The sequence below is a fragment of the Xyrauchen texanus genome, chromosome 3, assembly GCF_025860055.1.
Source record: "Xyrauchen texanus isolate HMW12.3.18 chromosome 3, RBS_HiC_50CHRs, whole genome shotgun sequence".
NCBI lineage: Eukaryota > Metazoa > Chordata > Actinopteri > Cypriniformes > Catostomidae > Xyrauchen > Xyrauchen texanus.
In genome coordinates, this window is record NC_068278.1 from 27,086,538 (window position 1) to 27,102,595 (window position 16,058).

Below are 16,058 nucleotides of genomic sequence, written 5' to 3' on the forward strand. Positions count from 1 at the left end.
TCTTTATCCCACATCTCCCCAATACTCTTTCTCAAGACTTCATGATCTCCCATTACTTGTCACTGGACCTTTCCAGCACTCATGTCAATCTTTTTATCTAACCTTCACATCAAGATCTCTTCAAACTTCAATCTCTGCAGTCTATGTCCATTTTTTCCTCCCTCTGGTTCTCTCTCTCTGTCTCAATCTCCTTCTCAAATGTAGTTTTTCTTTCCTCTCATTTTGACTAATTTCATCTATCAGGTGTTCATCCTTGGCCCACACGCTGCCCATCTCCCTCCTCCTGCCCTCCGTCCCGTTACCTGTCAGGCCCCACCAATTCTCTTCCACCCCGGGCGGCCACGCCCACCCGGCCTCCCTCCAGACCCCCATCCAGGCCCTCTCGGCCCCTGTCTAACCCCTCTGCACATGGCTTCTCAGGGCCAATGTCCATCATGCCCAAACACCTGTCCTCAGAAGGTACCAGAAACCCCAGACTGGGCAATCATTTTGTTTTGGCACTGCTGCTCGGGTTCACGTTTTGCAATCCAAATGCCTGAATTGTATAATAAAACGACTCACACTTCCTCTCATTCCATTTTCTCTTGCTATCCCTCTTTCTTCCATGCATGGTTGAAGTGAATTTAGTGCATTTTTTACTCATTTTCTGGGGTGTGTTTATATGTTTGATATTTTGGCCAAGGATTGCACAGATACATTTTAACCTTGGGCATTACAATTGGCTTGTAGGTGTCCACAAGTATATCTTGCCATACTTGACCTTGGCTTAACATTAGTTTCTCATCAATTCAATGAGAGATTTTGTCGAAGCCTCTTCAGGTATGAGAATTAACATGCTTATTCATTAACATTTCAGGGGTAATTTACTGAAGTGAATGACTTGCTTATATTTGTTTGAAACTACAAATTGAGTTTGTGTAGGAAATGCCTATTCTGGTACCATGCCACTACATATTATAACTGCTATAAGACCATAGTTATTTCACCACTATTGCACAGAGTGTTTTCTAGGTAATTCTAGTCTTTCTCCTAAGTCTCTCCTTTGCTTGATATTTGACTGAATTTTGAATGTCACATTCACTAAAACACAACAAGGGTTGCACTGGCTTTGGAGAGTGCTACTCTACACATTGGTGAGAAATGCTCTAAAGAGGGTTTATTTCTTTTAAGAACCCACTCATCTCTATATGCAGGTCCTCCAAGAATGTCTCCCAAGTCACAGCGGACCCCTAGACCTCATAGAGGGGCCTCTTGTCGAGGCGGTGGGCCTCCTACAGTGGATTTCATGTCCCAAGGTGCACCGGTGGAGGTTTCGACTCCCCCTCCTGCTCGCAACAGTCCTTCTGGAGGAACCTGGTCATCTGTAGTCAGTGGTGGTATGCCAATAATGGAAATGTTTACCCATATTTCAATGTCTGTTTAAGCTGTAGCATTCTAAAATAAATACAAATGTGAAAATTACTTATTAAAATGAATTTAAAAATTAAAAAAACATTTTGCTTCCTCTTAGCACACAGACCTCGTTCTCCACGACAGAATAGCATTGGTGGAGGAGCTCCAAGCCCCTCCTCCTTGTCTTCCCCTCTGGCTGGCACAGTTCCAGTAGACTCTGTCACAGTTTCCACAACAGCGACGTCACCCATAGCAGCCAACCCAGCTACCAACATGGAAGCATCTCCAATAGAGGAGGGTTAGAACCCTTACATAATATTTAGTAAACAACAATAAAGCTTTGTTGCTGTAGTAACCAAGCTTTTAAATGTTATTTGCTCAGTGGTATTAATGGGCTGATAGTTATTCACAGTATATTTGCAATATAAAATTAAGCAACATCGCAATGATTTTAATAAGATCAAACTGTCCATTTAAGGAAATCTATTCAAATCTTGATTCAACATTTGGAAGCACTTGGTAACAATGGATATGTGGTTCAAATGATGGTTCCAGAGGTTAAACATTTTAAAGCCCCTTTAAGCCATTTCAGGAGAAATATATAAATACAGAGATGTATATTAAATATCATCAAAAGGCTAATAATAAAGAGGTGTGTGTGTAAATATATTATTTTTGTATAGGATCTTACAGTAGCCCAGTTTTTCCATTTCCTTTTTTTATGAAACAGCCAAAGAGTCAAGAATACTAGAGACGAGGCAGAATTCTCCTAATGCCAACAAGGAGAATGTGAAGCCTATTGATGGTTCTCAAAGCATTGCTCGATCCATCAACAAAGGTGTGTACCTGCTGAGATTGTTATGCTGTCTGTAGCCAGTACTTTTGAATGTACATTTTTGCTGCATTCAGTTTTTCCAAGTTGACACAATGAAACCTGTAGAAAATAGAAATTGCAAGTTGTAAATTGTCAGCTTCTAAGAATTGATATTCTTTTATAAAAATGCTTACATTGTAAATTATAGGGAGAAGGGCTAAAATTAACTTATAGTTCCTCTTAAAAATCCCAAATATACACAAATGGTAATACAAGAGTTGTTTAGAGCATATGACACAAAGCTGAGCTTAGTCAAATACGTTTGTTTTTGTTAAATTTGTTTGTTAAACTTATCCTTTAATTTTTTTATAATTTTAGGACCCAGCATGGCTCCAGACCACAGGAAACAAATAGATAATTTGAAGAAATTCAGTGTAGATTTTAGGGTAAGTTTAAGTTCCTCTCCCATTATTTCCAAACCTAAGAATTTATATGAAAATTTAAATGCATTTATTTATTTTTAGTTGCAGTCTAGCTCAAATCCAGATCCAGTATTTGAGCCCATGGGGACCAAGTCTCCACGCGACCTGGCAGACAAGCCAAAAGATCAACCAGCTGAGAAGAGTGCAGTAGATGAGCCCAAAGTATCCATGGAGTCCTGTGCTAGTGAAGAAGCCTCCTCTCCTGTTCCTGTCAGTGCTGCCCCAACAGGAAGTAAATGTGGTTCTCCCGCTGCTGTAGCAGAGCAGAAACGAGTGCCTGATGTGACATCTCAAGGTGTCCAGACCACCTCGACTCTGGCCAGTGCCGTTGCAAAAGACAAAGATGACAAGGAGGAAAGGAACGACTCTGTAGCAGAGTAAGTCGAAAATGGAAAAGCTGTAGGCACTATCAATGTGATGCACTTACAAATAGACTTCCTCAAAGAAAGGGTGCTTGCCAGATATGAGATTCTAAACTGGCTGTAATAAAATACTAATTATTCTGTAATTTATTCATTCCCTTGAAGTGTTTTTGTGATGTAGTCAATTAAAATGTCACATTTATTTTTTATGTAATTTAGGAGTGTTAGAAAATCTACTCTCAATCCCAATGCCAAGGAGTTCAACCCAAGGGTTTTTTGCTCCCCTGTAAGTATTTTACTTGTTTATTTTGTGACCGTAAATTAATTTAAATGAAACTCTTAATTATTCCCAATGACACACATTGTTTGTCTGGGATGGAATGTATTGTACCTTGAGTTTATATCTCAGGTCATCTTTGTTATTTATTTTGCTCTATTTATTTTTTTTTAGATATTTGGTGCTACAAATTTATTCAGTGATTTTAACCTCCTGAGACCCGAGCATGACTGCACTGTGCATTTTCCATTTCCCTTTTTGATTTGTAACTAGTAGCACCTAATAAACATGCAAAATAATAATAATAATTGTAACATTCTAGTGCAAATAGCTTTCCTAAATGTTGATGGCAACATATGTGGACAGTGGGACTAAGTTAAAATGATACCAAGCAATAGAAATCAGATTTTTTAAATAAAATTGTTTATTGTTTCCAGGAGTGTTGGTTATTCATGTTTTTTTAGATGTTACAGACATTACATCAGAAATTAGCATAATAAAATCTGATTCACAGTAATTGCCTTCATAATCCAATCACTGCCAACCATATTATAATAAAATTATACAAACTACTATTGTCTCATGTCTGCCAAACATGTTGAGTGGTCCAAACATCATCTGCAGCCTGAAACTGAACTTTTGGTTGGATTTTAGGAGTGAATGAACTTAGCTGCTTAGAAAGCTATTGGATGCTCCCTTGCTGCCTATTTAGTGAATGACCTAACCGCCAGTGTGCTGTGTGTCTGCACTGGTCTCAGAACAGTTTGAAATGCTCCTTATTTAACTCATATAAAGCCTCTGAAAGCAAACCTTTGCAGCTTTTAGATGAACCCATTGATTCTCAATGTGATAATGCATGGTAAATCTAGGATTTCTTAGGAAGAAATTAGCTAAAGGACACATTATTGTACATTGTTTTTAGCAGCATGCTGTTTCGAGATAAATTGCTCAAATCTTAAAAATGGCATATCGGATGAAACTAGAGATTCTGATTTCTTTGACTCAAACAGGTTTCAATATAAAAACGTAATCAGTTTTCTTACCGGATGTAGTTTCGTTGCCGTTTCTCCCAAAGACATACTCTGCTGTGATCGGCACATGTTGTTTTGTCACATGACTTTGTACGTCATAAGTTTAACCCTTTACTGACAGCCCAGAGTCTTATGAACTGAGATCAGTTCAATTTAATTGAATTGAAATTATGTTTTTGCGTACAGTGAATTCAAAGTACAATGTCCACGCATGTGTTCACAGGGTAGCAAGAGGTTAACAATAACTGTTTATTGTAAGGGAATGTGGAGTGGACATCACAACAATTTTTTCAACTTTCAGTTTCACTTTTTACATTTGTACATGTTTATACTGTTGTTTTTTTTTTCCAGCCCAAACCAGCTACAACTCCCACTCTGACCCGGCCCCAAGGTCAGCCCAGCCCTTCCATAGTAGTGCAGCAACCCCCTAACGTCTATGGCCAGACCATGTTCCAGATGTACCCTCTGACCCCTGTCAGTCCTGGTGTACAGGTTAGCATCCATATCTAAACCTCTCTGAGAGTACATAACCCTGTATTCCTACTCTAATTTGTTCTTTGCATGCAAGCCTGCATCTATCCCAAAAACATAAATTTAGAGCCATGCATTTTTCATGTATGTGCCAAAATGCTTGATGTCTTGATTGTGTCCATCATGCGTAATTCTAGCCATCTCTCCATATACATTATTTAAAAAGTATCTGCATGTACACTCAGCACATAATTGTACTTACAGATAAGACAAGTGATCCGTAAAGGCCTGTTCACACCAAGTCAGATGCGAATAAATGGCACTGAAGTATTTTTTCACATCAAATCATTCACAGTATATTTCTTAATTCTCTGAAAATTTGGCATACCTGAAATAAATGCATTCCTTTTTTTAAACACTGGCACTGGCTCTTAATGCAAAATACTAGTGTGATGGAATGATGGAATAATAATAGTGTGGTTTATACAACACTTTCCCATTTTGTCAGCTTTTGATTTCCATATTTCTTCTTTTTGCTCTACTTGTCTTTTTTCGGAATGGATTGTGAATTTTCTTGGACACTGACCAAGGTGTATGTATTTGAACACCAACATTATCAATTGCTTGATGTCTGGAATACTGGTTGCGGACACTTAAACCTAAAAACTAGTATTTTATTGGTTGGTGAGTTTTTATTTCGCCATCTGCCCTATTGAGAAAATAAACTACAGATCATTTTCACTTTTCAGGCTCTGTGTGATCATGTTCACAGGGGCAAGAGGGGCAGTGTTTTGTCTTGCAATACTGTGGTGAAAATTTAGATTTTGTGTGAATAGGCCTTAAGGTCCAGAACATGATGATGTACAAATTGTTTGGTCTGCTTTGGAAGCATGCTGTCAACTTTTCGAAGGAGCTCATGGTTCATCAGCCATTACACTGCACATCAATGATATATGGAAAAAATATTTAATAAATAATTTACTATTGCATAGATAAAAAAAAAATATTTATTACTTTTTTGGTATATAGCTAATAATACAAAATAGCTAATATACCATATAAACTGATATAGGGTAGAAAGATGCATTTTATTAAATGTAGAAAAATATACATTTTTCTCTATAGCTTCTCATAAAAAGCTGTTTATCCATCCTCAGTCACTCCATTTAAGACAAAACAAATCTTAGTAGGGGAAAAAAGGGCAAACGATAGTCGAATGATTAAAATGACAGTCACTAATGATTAAAAGGTTCTTTTTTTTTTCTTTTCCCTCTTTCCTCTCTCTCCATTAGAAAAGCATTATCTGGAAGGTTTGTGCATTTCTAAGCTTCTTTTTTCCTTCTGAAAACATATATGGGATTTTTGCCTGCATAACTGAGCAGCAGATGTTGGTTTGCCCATTTCTTATCAGTTTTATTAGTTTTTGTGCTGTTGTCAATAAACAATTTTTTTGTATGCTCTCGTTAGCTTTGTGCTTGCCTTATACACTAAGATTTAGCTTTATGAACAAGCATTACATTGCACTTTTTTCACAATTGGTATTTGATTGAACTTTTCTTAAATGTTTTTGTTCTATAAGAGCATTGAAGCTTTATTTGCATGCTAAATTTAATTATGAACAATATATCAAAATGCAAGAAAAGACAAAATATTATGGATATATCTTTCTGAATGCTTCATGCATATGTTAAATTATATAGCAACCCATCAGCAGTAGAGGACAGAATCTTGCTGGTTTACACTCAGCGCATCTGAGAAATCCCATCTTTGAAATGTCCCCCAATGAGAGATGGGGGGATGTGGGTCTGAACATGTAAAAATGTGCATGTGTACAGATCAATTTTTCCAATGAGCACTTGAATAGAGAGTGATAAAATACTGTGCCGTGCAAAAACTGTACGCTGAATATAGTCTTTATATTTAGAACATAGATGAAGTTTTGCATCTCAAGTTCTGTTTCTCATCCCTTAGCCTCCGGCCATGTACCATGTTCAGGTTCCCCATATGACCATGAGCCAGACCAAGCCCTACAGACCAGGTAAAGGTGAGAATGCTTCTCTCTCTCCCTCCCTCCCTTCCTCCTTCCCTCCTATATAGTGCAACAGTACCCACCCACTTTTGTATCTGCCTGGGTTCCGAAAGTATTTTTCCCATTCCTTTTTTTTTCATAGGCTTTTTATAAAATCCTTCATAAAAGAGTTGAAAGCCATGAACCAAACCAAACAGCTCCGAGGTCAATCACACATTACAAGCATTGATTCACAGCGGAAAAAAAGTCAAAGGTACAATACTGTGTACTTAACGTCTTTTGTGATTTTAGATATACTAGAGCTTTTGTCAATTAATGTAACACGAGATCATATGAAAATCGAATGATGACGCACGAGAGCAGAACTGCAGCTCGCGCCTGACTGAGAGGAAGAAAACACAGCTCTGAGTCCAGATCCACTCTAAACTTTCACAACTTCAGGTGATGTAGATTTATTTGGTATTTTTGCATTATAATTCCCTCATACTTTGGTATGAGGGAATTATAATGCAAAAATACCAAATAAGTAAATACAGAAGCACTGTCATTGTGAAATAAAGCAGAGCCGGATCTGGCATTCCACTTAAAGGTGCAGTATGTAAGATTCAGAAACCCTTGTTATTAATGACACCTGTGGCCATTAAGTGAACTACAGCCAGCTACCTGTTGCTCGTGTTCACGCTCGTGCACACACTCGATAGGGACGCTAGCATCCCAAACAATGACGTAATGTACGAAGAGACTGAACGTGATTCACTGGCATCATGCTGACAGATGAGGTAGCATAATTAAAATTACACAGTTATGATTATTTTACTACAAACTTTGAGACTGAACTAAAACTACTTATCAGCTAGCAAAGCATACTGATACACACATACAGCTACATACTACCGAACTATACCAGACAGTTTACTGTTGCACTGTTATGTTGCACTATTGGATGTAAATTTATCCTGTATACTTGACTTTTAGGATAAAGAGAAGATTGTTTGAAAGTTACGAAGCAAGGTAGCTTTCAATTTGTCAGCGTTAGAAGGCAAGATCAAGTAAGCTAAAATTACACATCAATCCTTATAACACTATATTTCACATGCTTTGCAGTTATGTAAGCCTACCTGTCCAATAAGAAGAATGCAAATTCTGGATCTGTTTTAATCCCCAAAACCGAACAAAGCTCTCTTCAGGAATCAAATACCCTGCCGATGTTCACTCTAGTTTTCGCTCAATCGCGATCACGTTTCTGCTTAGCCAGATGGGATTCAGTAGATACATGTTTTTTTTGTTGTTGTTTTTTTTGGCTTACTCTAAGTTTGTGTATGAGTCTGTGTTGTGTAGGGAGCTGGACGTTTGCTGGATTCCATCTCTAAGATAATGCTACCTAGTGTTGCAGACTGTCTGTTGACGCTGTTGAATAGCAGAAGAGAAGCACTGAGGCAAGGCTCTCAGGAGTGCGCATGAGCATCACATCCATTGGATTTTCCCTGCAAAATCGACCCACTCCCTTCGCATGAAAATCAGTTTACAGGCTTTAATAGGCAACCTAGGAAGTCCGGGAAGAGCAAATAGTATTTATTTTTTTTACATGAAAATTGTTATATAATGCACCTTTTAAGCAAAACTGGATGTCAGAGTGTCTAAAAAGCAAACAACCTGCCTTTATGTCTTTTAATGCATCCTTTATTGAAGATCAATTAATAAGGAACTGGTTCATGAACAAACTCCGAAAATGGCATTTCTCTGTGTGGTCCGTGCCGCTTCTGTGAGTTGGTGAAGGGGGAAAGATTGAACTGCACCCAGCTGAGGCACACTCTTGCACGAGCACGCTCATCCCTCGGGCACGTTTTCTGCAGCTAGACTATAACAGGATGGCTTGCGACATATTGAAGCATAATGTACTGTATGTGTCATGGTGTGTATCTTATTGTGAAGAAAATCGACAAAACAGCTCTATTAGTGTGTGTGTCCGGAAAGTATTCATAGCGCTGCACTTCCACATTTTGTTGTTACAGACTTATTCCAAAATGTATTAAATTAATTATTTTCCTCAGAATTCTACAAACAATACCCCATGATGACAACGTGAAAAAAGTTTGTTTGAAATCTTTGCAAATTTATAAAAAATAAAAACTTAAAATACATTTTTTTTATGTATTTTATTTTTAATAAATTTGCAAAGATTTCAAACAAACTTCTTTCACATTGTCATTATGGGGTATTGTTTGTAGAATTTTGAGGGAAATAATGAATTTAATCAATTTTGGAATAAGGCTGTATCATAACAAAATGTGGAAAAAGTGAAGCGCTGTGAATACTTTCTGGATGCACTGTAAGAAGAGAGAGTTTGTTTTTTTGTGAGTTAAAGATGCATCGAAATGTACAGAAGAGTGAGAGAGTGTAGTCTTAGCCCATTATCCACATGTCTGTTTTGGCTTGTTTTCCAAAAATAATATCTAAAAATCCTTGTACATGTAGATTTGTTTTGGGAGCTATACTGCAGAAGAAAAAAAACATTTATTGGAGAATATTGAATACAGTGTTTAATATTTAAATATCTTAAAATAGCCTACTTAAAACAAGATACATTTACATGAGACGCAACATATAAGATATTTAGACTGACTTTTATAGAATATTTCTTGTATATGAGTATATCTTTTCTTTACAGCACTGGCAGAAGGATGAACAAGTGAAAAAATACACTTATATGCAAAATACACTTATATTAATTATATATTCTCTGAATGCAATTCTAAATATCTAATGTTGCTTCTCAAGTAAATGTATCTTAAGTTTTTTTTTCCTTGTAATTCAATGAATGTCATTTAGAGGTATTTTTAAAAGATGATTTTGTCCTCATTATTAGTAAGCACATTTAATACAACCTTTTAAGTCAGGGCACAAGCGGAATAGTCGGTTAAGAGCTAATGATTAATCGTTGCAATAATCAACCGAATAGTTGAATAATCGTTCTAATAGATTAGTCGATATTAAAATAATCGTTATTTGCAGTTGAGTAGAAGATTAGAAACTATATATTTTAAGTTTACTGCAAAACATTCCGATATATCTAAAAATATATAGTACAGGTAGTTTGAGGGTGTAGGGAGACCAACTCGATTGCCTAATTCACAGTGCTTCATGGAATTGGGCAGTTGCTGCAGGACTTTGGCCGCTGCTCTCTGATTGGTGGATCTTCCTCTGATGAACATTGGGTAGTGTAGATGTTCACCAGGAATTCTGCTATTAAACACAATTTTAAAACAATGATGTTGAAAAAAACGTGAACTGATGGCTCCAACAAAGACATATACTATTGATGAACAATCTCGGAGCTCACTGTAGGTCTGTCTTTAAAGGTTTATAAGTTATCATTGAAAATCAATTAGTCTATGAAAAAAATTGATGGGATGTTATCTTCCAGAACCAGACTGTTGCGCTCTTTTGTCCTGCCTGACAAAGCCAAAACCCAGTAACTATGCAAACACTGAAACCGAGATAAATGGCTTCAAAGTTTTTTTGATTGTCCAGCCAAATGTGGATTAGCATAGTTAAGGAAGACCACTGGAGGACACGGAGAATGGCCACGAGGCTGAAACGTCTGTCACGTGAATGTAAAATTTTAAAAATTGCCCGGATAATTTTTTTCTTGAGATTGTCTGAGCGTATTTGAGGCAAACTTGTCTTTTGGTCATATTGTAATTTTGGCAAAATGTGTTGTTAATGCGTTTTGCCGTTGCAGGGCGGTGTTGGTTCAGGCTATTCGCTCTTTGTTTCTGCCAGTAATTGCTGCACTTACTAAAACATTTGTGAAACACACATGGTATTTGCTCTGTATAGTTTTGAGTATTGCTTTAGTTTAGTCTGTGCAGTTAAGAAATAAGACGTGCCGATTGACAAGGTTTTTTTAGGTCTGATATTAGATGAATTAACTGAGCATCTTGGCCATTGCATTCTCTCATCATTTGCTGTTTCCATTTGCAGTACCGAACATGCCACAGCAAAGACCAGACCAGCATCACCCACATGGCACGACTGCAATGATGCATCCAGCGACAGCTGCTGGGCCGCCCATTGTGGCGCAAAACCCGGCCTACTCCACCCAATACTTTACTTGTAGCCCCCAACAATTTGCTAGTCAACCTCTGCTACATCAGATGCCCCACTACCAGTCCCAGGTACTGTAACATGAAAAAAGTGTGGTTTATAAGAATTCATTAAACTCGCATTTAAAACAACAAAACTTCAGCAACATATGGTTTAACATTCACTATAGATTTAAAAAAAATAAAAAAACAAAAAAAAAATGACATTTGGGGGAAATAAGAGTTCTTTTGAGCTCAAAAACTGGACAAGTCTGTCACAGTAAAATTGGGGTCTTTCACAATCTTGAGCTGAAACATGAAATATTACTCATTAACATTTAATTCCCATTCTAAGAAATGTAAAAAACAAAAACAAAAAACCCAACATATATAAACATTGGTGGGAAATATTTCACATCTTTTTCTCTTCATGCTTAAAACAATGTTAATACTTGTTTGCAATGCATACTTTATATTTTATTGGTGATTGCAGGGTCAGAAATAACTTCCATTTAGGGGCAATATTTTCCCCCCAGATTTTATTTCCATGGGCATTCTTTCCTCCTTTCTAACCTTATAAAATTATGGTGTCATACTTTGTCACTTCCATTTATTCAATCAGTGTTACCAATGGAGTTGAATCAACATCAGCTAATATTTGTAGGGTTGGGTGTTGACATTGATTTCCCAATTTAATTTAATCTCATTCACGTATTTCCAAATGTTTTGTTTATTAGGTAAACATAGCCTACATAACTAATATAATGCAATGACGTAGCGACACAGGAGGAGATGACAGCATTACTCCAGATTTGGAATAAGGAGCTTATTAAACAAAACTGTAATAAGGTCCTTCATGCCAGTTGAATATAACAAAGCAAAAGATTTCACAGTGTAGTCAGAAATTATTCACACAGTAAAAGTGGTTAATGTACTGTATATTAAATATTGTTAAAAAAAAAATTATATGAATATATCCAGATTAATTAACATATATTATTATTAAGTAAATTGTAGAATTTGGTTACATTTATATTTTGTGATATACATACCTGATTAACTTAATGAATATATAACATCCATCCCACCCGTACTTTTGACCTCAGGTGAGGAGACTTTTCAGACATAGCAGCATACTGTATGTGAGATGGGCTGATGGGCAGGGAAGTATTTACAGGAGCGATAGTGTTACTCGGGACAGGTTATTTTGAATGAGAGGAGGAAATGGTCATGTATGACAATTAACTGATGCAGATTGCGGAACGGAAGCAAATGCATCTGCACGCTACAAATTATGTTCAGCGAACATTCAAATAAAGATTGTAACAGGAACTCATCGCATTTCTTGCCTCCTTATTTTGAATTGCAAGGTCATTTTTGTAAATTTTTGTGGTATTTTTGCCCTGAGCAAAAATGGGTGATTTGCATTGTGCAGTTAATTATTAAATTGACTGGAGAACAACTGGACAATATATTTCTGAATTAATTGTTTAAGACATCAACATGAAAAGTCAAAGCCATGAATGTCATCTTGGGTTCTCATGTTTTAGGCCCAGCATGTGTTTAGTCAAATGATTCAGGGTGGTGCGAGGATGATCACCCCTCCTGGCCATGCTCAGCCCAGCCTGGTTTCTTCCTCCACCAATCAGTATGGTGAGCAGACGCATACTATGTATGGTAAGAACCCCCCCCCTGCACAAAGACAAGACTTTTTTTCTTGTGCCTAGTGGATCTGATCAACTCTTTGTATAATTTCACTCCTACTCTAATAAATGTTTCTTGACTGAGTGACAATAAAAAACAATAAAAAAAAAAAAAAACCTATTCAGAACTGTTCTGTATTTAGTCTACAAACTGTGGCAAGAAAAAACACTTTGGAATTACCTGCATTTATGAATGCATTTGTCTTATTGAATACATCATTCAAATTCAGTGTATGTTGGAAAGAATTATGTGACCCCCTAAGCTAATGACGTCAACAAGCTAATTTGAGTCAGGAGTTGGCAAACCTGGCATCCAATTATTGAAATAAGTTTGGAGGTGTGGGTTAGAGCTGCTTTGACTTCTAAAAAGCACTCAGACATTTTGAGTTTGCTATTCACAAGAAGCATCTGCTGACGTTGACATGCCTCGAAAACAAAAAAATCTCAGAAGACCTACGATCAATAATCGTTGTTTTGCATAAAGCTTGTAAGGGTTACAAAGTTATCTCGAAGAGCCTAGATATTAATCTGTCTACAGTTAGACAAATTGTCTATAAATGGAGATGATTTAGTACTGTGGCTACTCTCAGTTGAGAGTTGACTCAAAGGGCATATCGTAGAGGGCTTAATGTGGTAAAAAGTACCCTTGAGTGACAGTAAAAGAATTGAAGGAATCATTGGAACTGGATACCATCTCTGTTTATGTGTCTTCTATACCAAAAACATTAAACGGGCATGGTGTCCATTTCAGAACACCAAGAAGGAAGTTGCTGCTTTCCAAAAAAACATTGATGTGTGCCTGAAGTTTGCCAAAGACCACCTTGACACACACAATGCTACTGGGAATTTATTTTGTTGACTGCTAAAACTTAGGTTGAATTGTTTGAGAATAACACGCAGAACTACTTATTGCCTCAAAGGGCACAGCATAACAACATCCCAACGGTGAAGTACGATGGAGGGAATATCATGGTTTGGAGCTGCTTTGCTGCTTCAGGGCCTGGTTCACTTGCCATCATCGAGGGAAAAATTAATTCCCAAGTTTATCAAGATATCCTACAGGAAGATGTCAGGGTGGCTGTTCACCAACTGAAGCTCAGTAGAAGTTGGGTGATTACAGCAGGACAATGACCATAAACACTGAAGTAAATCCACTACAGAATGGCTTCAAAAAAGAATATCCACATTTTGGAATGGCCCAGTCAGAGCCCAGATCTTAACCCAATAGAGATGCAGTAGAATGTCCACAAGAGAGCCATTCACACCAGACATCCTAAGAAAATGGTTGAGCTGAAGCAGTTCTGTAAAGAAGAATGGTCCAAAATTATTTCTGAACGTTGTGCAAGTCTAATCCGCAGCTACCAGAAACACTTGATTGAGGTTGTTGTTGCCAAAGAAGGATCCATCAGTTATTAAATCCAACGGTTCACTTGAATGTATAATGGGATGTGTTCAATCAAGACATGTAGGATTATATTAGTTTCTGTGTTGTTAGCTTAAGTACATTGTGTTTATCTATATCGTGTCTTTGATGAAGAGGAGATCACATTTTATGACCAATAATGCAGAAAACCAGTTAATACCAAAGGGTTCACATAGTTTTTCTTGCCACTGTACTATCTGTATTCTTTTATTTTTGTACATCAAATCCAGCTATTTTTAAGATTGAAGTCCAGTATTTAGACATGAAGTATGCAAGTCTATTCTAAAAATATTCTAAATGTTTTGAGTTTTCAATAGATGGATTGCTAAAACAATCTTGAGTCTTGAAAGAGCTTTCTAAAAACATCTTTCTATCCATTCGTTGTATTTGTTTACTTATAACAGTTTTTGATTAATAAATCCCCAGTTTTACCTCATGGCATAAATGCTGGTTCTCTGTTTCAGTGTCACCTACCCCAATTCCCCAGCAGTTTCAGCACCCCAACTCTACCCTGCACCACCACCCACAGCACCCTCAGCCATCTGCCACCCCGACAGGACAGCCTCAGCAGGGTAGCCAGCACGTAGGCAACCACCCAGCCCCCAGCCCCGTTCAGCATCCCCAGCACCAGGCGGCTGCCGCAGCAGCCCAGGCCATGCACCTGGGCAACCCACCACAGCAGCAGATGTACTCTGGCCTGGCTCACACACCACCCTCCATGACCCCAGGCCCCAACCCTCAGTCTCCTCAAGCCAACTTCCCGACTGCCCAGCAGGCCGTATACATCCACCCTCAGCAGGTGCAGCATGGGTACAATCCTAACCATATGGCTCATGTGCAGCAGGTGAGTGATTTTGGAACGGTACTTATAGAAATACTATGCAATTTACACTTAGAAATACTTAATCTCATTCACTCTTTCTCTAAAGGCCCACATGCAGTCAGGGATGCTGCCTCCACATCACGGCAATCCCTCCCATCCCCCCACCATGATGTTGATGGCCACACAGGCATCTGCTGGCCCCCAGCCTGCGCTGCCCCAGGGCACTCTCAACCACATCCCTGTGTCCTCAGCCACACATTACTCATACACACTCACCCCTGGTAAGGGTCCATCTCGGCTAAATCAAACACACTGAGAATGTTATAGAAAGCAAATAAATTACCATGAACTTTTCTGGCCATGTTCTGCTTTGTTTTAACTGTAAAAGTGATGTGTTTTGCAAGGCTTGAGTGAATCGTTAGTTCCCGTTTTACTATAATTATGATATTAATATATATGTTGTGTTTTTTTAGTGCAAGCTCACCACCATCAGCAGCAGCTGTAGAGGACAGAGAACAGCAATCGTGTTGAGTGGCACTTGGTCCTTGCAGAACCATCTGGCTCCGCCCACTACCTACTGGCCAACCAATCTTTATCTTTCTCTAATATCCCCTAAATGGCCACATTAATCATGCTGTTTAACTGCTATCCACCACCAGTGAATAAGAAACGCTAACAGACAAAGATGTGGTGAACTGTGGCTTTTAAAAAAAAAAAAAAAAAGAAACGTTTTAACAAGGAGTTATTTTTCATATGATTCAGTTACATTAGAACTCTTGCATTGGTTCCTAACAATAATAAAAAGCCCAGATGAGTGAGAAAACTGTGCTTAAATAACTGGAACATTTCGTCTGCACCTTCTAAGTTAATGATAATTCTTCCATATATTGACAGTATTAACATTACTGTTAAATGCTGCTGCTATAGCTGTGCTCAAGGCCTTGGGGTAAATCAACACAGATAAAGTGAAATGATTCTAATCAAACTAAACACATGAGAAACTTCCATTAATGGAGTTGTTTGGCAAAAACAAAATGCAGATAAATTATTTATTAATTTAATCTGATGGCAAAACCCCATTAGACTTGACCGTTGTTTAACTGTTAAGTTAAAATAACTTTTTCTTTGTAGATAATATAAATGAATAAAAAAATAAATAAAAACAT

The 16,058-nt window shown here is 37.7% G+C and overlaps 1 protein-coding gene across 5 annotated transcripts in view; it reads left to right on the forward strand.

Moving 5' to 3' along the window:
- atxn2 (ataxin 2) overlaps positions 1–15,715 on the forward strand; it is a 42,663-nt gene extending 26,948 nt beyond the window's left edge. The window contains exons 11-25 of one of the 5 annotated variants that reach the window (XM_052098166.1): positions 244–459; positions 1,194–1,376; positions 1,511–1,690; positions 2,123–2,230; positions 2,585–2,652; positions 2,731–3,065; positions 3,270–3,336; positions 4,710–4,850; positions 6,122–6,139; positions 6,801–6,873; positions 10,843–11,036; positions 12,494–12,620; positions 14,534–14,913; positions 14,999–15,173; positions 15,366–15,715. In XM_052098166.1, the coding sequence (XP_051954126.1) occupies positions 244–459; positions 1,194–1,376; positions 1,511–1,690; positions 2,123–2,230; positions 2,585–2,652; positions 2,731–3,065; positions 3,270–3,336; positions 4,710–4,850; positions 6,122–6,139; positions 6,801–6,873; positions 10,843–11,036; positions 12,494–12,620; positions 14,534–14,913; positions 14,999–15,173; positions 15,366–15,397 (2,297 nt within the window). In that variant the 3' untranslated portion in view covers positions 15,398–15,715. The remainder of the gene's footprint in view (positions 1–243; positions 460–1,193; positions 1,377–1,510; positions 1,691–2,122; positions 2,231–2,584; positions 2,653–2,730; positions 3,066–3,269; positions 3,337–4,709; positions 4,851–6,121; positions 6,140–6,800; positions 6,874–10,842; positions 11,037–12,493; positions 12,621–14,533; positions 14,914–14,998; positions 15,174–15,365) is intronic. The other 4 variants (XM_052098175.1, XM_052098184.1, XM_052098193.1 and 1 more) reach the window with 4 other exon arrangements.
- Positions 15,716–16,058: the final 343 nt, after the last annotated feature.